The sequence below is a fragment of the Cynocephalus volans genome, chromosome 3 (assembly GCF_027409185.1).
Source record: "Cynocephalus volans isolate mCynVol1 chromosome 3, mCynVol1.pri, whole genome shotgun sequence".
NCBI lineage: Eukaryota > Metazoa > Chordata > Mammalia > Dermoptera > Cynocephalidae > Cynocephalus > Cynocephalus volans.
In genome coordinates this window covers 9,632,313-9,640,156 of record NC_084462.1, presented here as the reverse complement: position 1 = coordinate 9,640,156, position 7,844 = coordinate 9,632,313, and the positions used below count along the sequence as shown (strand labels likewise).

At 44.0% G+C, this 7,844-nt stretch overlaps 1 protein-coding gene across 4 annotated transcripts in view; it reads left to right on the top strand.

Annotated features, from left to right (window-relative positions):
• The first annotated feature begins 396 nt into the window (after positions 1-396).
• Positions 397-7,844, top strand: part of RDH13 (retinol dehydrogenase 13) — a 31,836-nt gene continuing 24,388 nt past the window's right edge. For 3 of the 4 annotated variants that reach the window (XM_063089476.1, XM_063089475.1, XM_063089473.1), the window contains exons 1-2: positions 397-526; positions 6,813-6,931. In XM_063089476.1, coding sequence (XP_062945546.1) covers positions 462-526; positions 6,813-6,931 — 184 coding nt within the window. In that variant the 5' untranslated portion in view covers positions 397-461. The remainder of the gene's footprint in view (positions 527-6,812; positions 6,932-7,844) is intronic. The other variant, XM_063089477.1, reaches the window with a different exon arrangement.

The following is a 7,844-nucleotide window of genomic DNA, read 5'->3' as shown; positions in this document are numbered from 1 at the left end:
CAGGGCTAGTAGGCCTTGGTTTCTGAACATCAAAATTATCGAATGCTCCCACAAAGTTTTCGAAGAAGGTACTACTGGTAAACATAGTTTTAGGTGAGGAAACAGGCTGATATATCTGAAGAACCCACAGAGGGCCGCAGTCTGGAGGCAGTACCTGTGGGATTCGGACACTCTCCAGAACTGCGCAGTGCCTTATCAAGAGCGATGTGACGTCATTCGAACGGGCACGTTGGCCCCGCCCCCAAGATACGGCCCCGCCCCCGGCTCTTGAAACTACCATTCCCAGCTGTAAAAGCGGTAGGTGCCCATCCCCGTAGGCCCCGCCCCCAGGCTCCGTGCCACGCCCCCTCCCAGGACTCTTCCGGAAACCATCGGCCCTGCTGCGCCTGCGCCTCCCCGCGCGTGGCTCCTAGGGAAGCTCTTCTGAGCAGCTCCGTAGCCGACCCCGCTCCCTGGTCGATATGAGCCGCTACCTGCTGCCGCTGTCCGTGCTGGGCACAGCGGTGGGTGGCGCCGTGCTGCTCAAGTGAGTATGTGCTAGGCCCTGCGTGCGCTGTAATGGCGGGTTGGTTGGCAGCGGGGAGGGAGGGAAGGCTCGGGAAAGGTCACCAACTCCTCGCCGACCCGGGAGTCCTTCAGTTCACCCGGCCCACGGTGCCCTCCCAGAATGTGAGAGGCAAACCAAGCCTCGGACAGGGCCTGTCACCGGCCCAAGGTCATCCAGAGGAGGGGCTGGGTCTGGGCCCTTGTAAACATTTTGGTTTACTCTTTCCGGACTTTTAATTGATTGATTGATTCATTCATTCAGCAAATACTTATTGAGCACTTCTCGTATGTTACATGCTGGCCTAGGTGCCAGGAAAATGTGTTAAGAAAATTGTTCAGTGCCACCGGTGAAAGCACGGTAACGACGAAGACTTTATATCAGGACCATCAAAATATGTCCGGGGACCACGGCGGTGGGGAAGAGATATCGGGCTTCACTCCGAATACAGCTGGGCATGTGGGGCTTTACAGCCAAGGAGCAGGGTGGGGTCCGTGGGTGGAAAATTACAAAGAGGAAACATCGGGGTAAGGGGGATTTGGGCTAAACTAACCTGCAAGATTCTCGCTGAAGACAGGCCAGAGTGATTAGATGTCACCTCGGATGGTGGCGGATGAGAGATCTGATCAGACACAGAGTGTGATCAGATATCGAGGGTGGGGGGTTCTTGCTAAACTGACCAAAAGTGTTCTTTTGCTAAGACTTGCTTCTGCTAGGATGTACACAGGTCAGAAGCCTGATTAATGTTTGGCCAGACCTTTCAAAGAATCTTTGTCAAATGTGTGCCGCCTAAACTCTCGTTATCTGAAATTAAAGAAACACATGTGATCGTACACCTCAGTAAGTGGGAAGATCCTATTGCATGAGACATGTACGTATACGTTTTGTGTTTCTGTGTTTTCCTTTCTCCCTCCTTTCCTTCCTCTCTCGTGTCTTTCTTTCCTTTACTGAGAAAGTTGGGATTACACTGAATGTGCAGATTAGTAATTGCCATTTATTCTGCACTTGGGGAAAATTCCTTTCAATGTTAACTCAGCTGGTGAGTGGGAAGCCCAGGTGGAACTCAAGCATGTCTGACTTAAGAACCCCCAAGTCTTTCCGCCACTGTGTACAGACCCTCCCTATCTGGACGTTTTGCACCTACAGATTCGATCAACTGGAGATCGAAAATATTTTTAAAAACCCATAGTAGTGGATTATGTCCCCCCCCAACTCACTGAAGCTTGACTTGTGTCCCCAAGTTTTATGTATTAGAAACTTGGTCCCCACTGTGACTGGTAAGAGGGTGGGAAATCCTATTATGGTAATTGAAATGTGGAGCCTTGAAGAGGTGATTAGATTGTAGGATCATGCTTTAGGGAATGGATTAAAAATGGTGGTCAGGAGTGTGGTTCTGAGGGCTTTAAAAAGAGAATGAATGAGAAGCTCTGTCTCTTGCTCTCTCTGCTCTCTCCTTCCACCATCTTGCAATGTGAGACACCTGGGTCATGTTGCCACCAACAGATGGACTTTGGACTTCCCAGTCTCAGAAACTGTAAGCAATAAATTTTGTTTTTCTTTATAAATAACCCAGTCTCAGGTATTTCTGTTATAGCAACACAAAAAGGACTAATACAGAAAATTCAGGCTAAATACCGGCATGAGACCTGTAGTCAACAAGTACTGTAAGGGAAAGGTGAAAAGAACTTTTTTTTTTTTTAAAAGATGACCGGTAAGGGGATCTTAACCCTTGACTTGGTGTTGTCAGCACCACACTCTCCCAGTGAGCCAACCGGCCATCCCTATATGGGATCTGAACCCAGGGCCTGGGTGTTATCAGACCACACTCTCCCGAGTGAGCCACGGGCTGGCCCGAAAAGAACTTTGAAGAGAGAGGTCAAGGCTTGTGGCTGGTGTGAGGCCGGTAGCGGCCCCCAGTCACTGGGCTCGAGTCTTCCTGGAGTTGGGTTGCTTGCGAAAGCAGCCCAAAGTGGGTGGTAAACGTCTAACGACTTTACCTTTTTTTCTTGGAAAGGGATTAATGCGTTTGTGGTTGTACACAGGATATGTATCATGTTAGGCGAAATTATTACGTTATTGTACTATTTGAAAATTAAGTGTGATTTGAGGAGATAGTATGGACGGACACCAAGTTGACAAGGGGTGGACGTGTGAAGGTTAATTTTAGGTGTCAGCTTGGTTAGATGAAGGAATGCTGAGAAACCTGGTAAAGCTATCTTTTTAGTTGTGTCCATGAGGGTGTTTCCAGCAGAGATTAGTATGAGAGTCTGAGTGGCCTGGGTGGGAAAGGCCCACCCTCAGTGTGGGTGGGAACTGTCCAGTCCACTGGGGGTCTGGAGAGAACAAAAGACGAGGAAAGAGGTAAAGCTCTCTCGATCGACTGGAGCTGGGATACACTCTTCTCTCCTGTCCGTGGACATCAGAGCTCGAGACTCTTCAGCTTTTGGGTTCCAGAACTTACACCAAGGATACCATCAGCTTCCCTGGTTCTGAGGCCTTTGGACTTGGACTGAGACACGCTACCAGCATCCAGTTTATAAACGGTCTATTGTGAGACTTTTCTTCATAGCCACGTGAGCTAATTCCCCTAATAAATCCCTCTCATATAATTATAACATATCCTATTGATTCAGTTTCTCTGGAGAACCCGACTAATACACCCATACAATCAATAATGAAAATACAAATAAAAACAGTATAACAACTGTGTACCTAGCATTCACACTGTTAGGTGTAATAAGTAATCTAGAGATGATTTAAAGTATTAAATCATCATGGAAGGATGTGTGTAGGTTATATGCTAATACTGTGCCATTTTATATAAGAGACTTCAGCATCCACAGCTTTTGGTATCCATGGGGGATCCTGGAACCAGTCCCCCACTGATAGGATACCAAGAGATGACTGTGTTCTTTGTATTCTGTTTTATTTCCACTGTTCATTTAGCATTAAAGGGGGCAAGTTTGTACATGTTCTTGCAGACCTGTTATTTGGATGGTTCTAGAGAGTCTCATCCTGTGGCTACGTTGTAATCCATCCTTCTAAGGACTTTTTGAGTTGTCTGATTTTTTCCTGCAGTTAGAAATAACACTGAATGAATGTAACTCTTGGATATGTACCAGAACCCTTAGGACAAATGTCTGGAAGGGGTCCAGAGAGAGCACACACATTTATAGCTTTGACACCTAAGACTAAATCACCACTCTGAAAGATTTAGTGGACTTTTCTGTGAGTATTTGAGTAAAGTGCTGGTTTCCTCACATCTCCTGCAGCTCTGGGTATTATTATTTTTTTTAAATTTATTTTTTATTTTTAAAAATCCTTTCCAAATGTGATGAAAGGGGAGACAATAGTATTTCCTTTAATTTGTATTTCTTTGCTTACTGTAAAAATGATCCCCTTTTTCATATGCTCAGCTATTTCCTGAGGCTTCCTGTGTGCTTGGCCCTGTCCAGGGTGTTTTGGGTACAGAGAGAACTAGTCTTTGGCTTTTACACTTGACAGAGGTGGAAATCTTTGGAGAGTTTTGAGCAGGAGAGCAACGTTATCTGCTGTGTGCTTTAGTAAGATCTCTCTGGCCAAGGTGTTGAGGGACAAAGTGAGGGGAGGTGAGCGCAGAGCCCTAGAGGATGCTCCTGCAAGCATCGGGTTTGTGCTGACAGTGGATTGGAAGGCTCCACAGAGTGGAGAAGTGGTAGGGTTCTGGGTAGGTAGTGCCAACAGGACTTACTGGATGTGATGTCACTAATGTGATAAAGAATAATGAACAAGATAGTCAGATTCATAGAGACAGAAAGTAGAATGGTGGTTGCCATTCTGGGAGGGTAGGAGAATGAGAATTAATGTTTAACAAGTACAGAGTTTCAGTTTTACAAGATAAGAAGAGTTCCAGAGATGGATGGTGTTGATGGTTGCACAACATTATGAATGTACATAATACCACTGAACTATATACTTTAGAAGTAGTTAAAAGAGTAAATTTTATGTTTTGTGTATTTTACACAATAAAAAGGAAAAAAAAAAAAGTGAAAAAAGAAAAAACCCCACAAAACCTGGCAGTATCAGTTGCCTCTGGAGAGGGGAAGTGTGTTAACTGGGGGACAGGGTGGGAGGAAGATTTATGAGATTTAAAATTCTGAATCATGTAAATGTATTTCCTGTTCAAAAATAAATAGATGTACTGTACAACATGGTGATTATTGTTAATGACAATGTATTGTGTACTTGAAAATTGCTGAGAGTAGATTTTAAGTTTTCTTACCACACACAAAAAAAGTATGAGGTAATGCATATGTTAGCTTGATTTAGCTATTCCACGGTGTATACATATTTTAGAACATGTTGTATATGATAAATATATACAACTTTTACTTGTCAATTAAAAATATATACCCAAATACAAACAAGAATTTAGTAGATGAAAAAAATAAATAAAATTAAAGATAATGAATGATAATGTATAACTAATATAATATGATACAATAATAAATAGTAAGGGGCTGGCTGGTTAGCTCAGTTGGTTAGAACTGGGTTTTATAACAGAGGTCAAAGGTTAGGAGCTCTGTGCCAGCCAGCTGTCCCAAATAAATAAATAAATATATAAATAAAATACACTGAGGTTGATTGGACTGTGGTGGAGATTTAGTAGCACGTGGGGGTGGTGGTTTAAGATCATTGACCTTAACATCATACTGACCTGGCTTTGAATCCTGACTTTTCCTACTGTGTGACCTTTGGCAGGTCATCTATAAGATGAGGAAAATGACCTTTTTCCACCTCACTGGGGTTGCTGCAAGTATTTAATAAGAGAATTTTGTTTGCCCAGCACTGTGAGTTCACCCTCCTATTTTCAGAATGACTTCTAGGGGTGGAGGCAGTAATGTTTTCTTGAGCACATACTGTGTGCCAGGGCCTTTGGCAAACACATCTTATAGCTTAACTCTGGATTGTCACAAAAACCTTGTGAGGTAGGTAGTGTCATCATTAAATGTTACTCAAATTATGCAGCATCCTCAGCAAAATAGTGGTGGGTCTGCAAACTGTGGCTCTCAGGCTGACTTTGGTCTACTCTCTGATTTTATAAATAAAGTTTTATTTGAACACAGCCATGTCCATTTGTTTTATGTATTGCCTGTGGCTGCTTTTATGCTACAACGGTTGAGTTGAGTAGTTGTGACAGACCATATGGATCACAATGTTGAAAATATTCACTATCTGGCCCTATACAGAAAATGTTTACCACTGGTTTACCTCAGTTAAAAAAAAACAGCTACCAAGTATTCTATAACAGCACTGTCAAGTAGATTTTTCTGTGATGAGGGAAGTGTTCTATATTTGCACTGTCCACTATGATAGCCACTGACCACATGTGGCTATTGAGCATAAAGTATAACTTTAATTTTTATTAATTTAAATTAAAAATTAGCTTCAAGTGGCTGGTGGCCACTGTATTGCACAGTGTTCTTTCCTGTGGAGGTAGTGTTAATGTGGCTGGTTTCCTATTGGTGGACATTAGCTTGTTTCCAGTGTTTAGCCTTTGTGGGATATGGGTGTGGTAGGCAGAAGAATGGCTTTCTAAAGATGTCCACGTCCTAAACCTCAGAACCTGTGAACACGTGACCTTAGATGTCAAAGGGGACTTTGCAGATGTGGTTAAGTTAAAGACCTTGAGATGAGATTATCTGGGATTATTGGGTGGGGGTATGGGGTGAGAAATGTGATCTTATAGGGTCCTTATAAAAGGGAGGTAGGAAGGTCAGAGTCAGAAGGAGATGGAAAGACGGAAGCAGAGGTGGATATGATGAACTTTGAAGACTGAGGATGAGGCCACGAGCCAAGGAATGCAGGTGCCTCTAGAAGCTAGAGAAGGCACAGGAACAGATTCTTCCCTGGAGTCTCCAGAAGGAACCAGCTCTGCCAGCACCTTGATTTTATCCCAGTGAGACCTATTTCAGACTTCTGAACTGTAGGCTGATAAATCTGTGTGGTTTTAAGTTTGTGGTAATTTGTTACAGCAGCCATAGGAAACTCATACAGTGGGTATTTATAAAATGGTGATTGTCACCTTAGGGGGTCTCACACACACCAGACTTGGTCTAGCCCCGTATGGAGACATGACAGTGACTCCATGATGTGGTGTGAAGTTGTTTTTGTCTTTCCCTTGGAGAGATGTGAGCTCAGAAGGGTCATTTGCCTGAGATCATACAGTCAGGTGCACATGGGGTGAGAATGAACATATAGAAATGATTATGCTGTTTCTCACCTGTAGGGACTATGTTGCTGGCGGGGCTTGCCCCAGCAAAGCCACTATACCTGGAAAGACAGTCATTGTGACAGGCGCCAACACGGGCATCGGAAAACAAACTGCCTTGGAACTGGCCAAAAGAGGTAAAATCCTGCCTGCTTTTGGGTCTTGAGATATTTGTACACCCATGTTCATAGCAGCATTATTCACAATAGCCCAAATGTGGAAGCAACCCAAGTGTCCATTCATGGATGAATGGATAAACAAAATGTGGTCTATACATACAATGGAATATCATTCATCCTTAAAAAGGAGGGAAATTCTGACACATGCTACAACATGGATGAACCTTGAGGACATTATACTGAGTGAAATAAGCTAGTCACAAAAAAGATAAATACTGTATGATTTCACTTACATGAGGTACCTAGAGGAGTCAAATTCATAGAGACAAAGTGGAACGGTGGTAGGAAGGGGCCTGGGGGAGGAGGAATGCGGAGTTGTTTAGTGGGTTTGGTATTTCAGTTTGAGAAGATGGAGGTGGGTTCTGGAGGTGGATTGTGGTGATGGTTGCACAACATTATGAGTATATGTAATACCATTGCAGATGTTCAGCACATTTTGGTTTTGATTTTTCTCTTTGTGTTGGCCTTTCTCTTTCCTTCTGTAATTGGACTCAGTCCTAATGTCTGGGTTGGGGCCAGGGTCAGAGGTCCGTGCCTGCCCTGAGTCTGTTCCAGTCTTACTAGCCAGGCGTTTTGTAGGATGCTTCTCTTTGTGGGTTTGTGTGATGTTTTTCTCATGGTTAGATGGGTTATGGAGGACATCCATGGTGGAGTAGCACACTCCTTATCCCATGCAGATCCCTTTGGAAGGTAGAATCAATGGGATCAGGTGTTGTTGGGTGAGGCGTGGGAAGGGAGGAGGCAAGGTTTTTGGTGTGAGTAACTGGAAGAGTAGAGCTGCTGTCATCTGGGATGGGAGGCTTTCTTTGGGCTGTGGAGGTGGGGTGTCCAGGGAAATGGGTAGGTCCCTGATACCAGGCCTAAGTGGCTC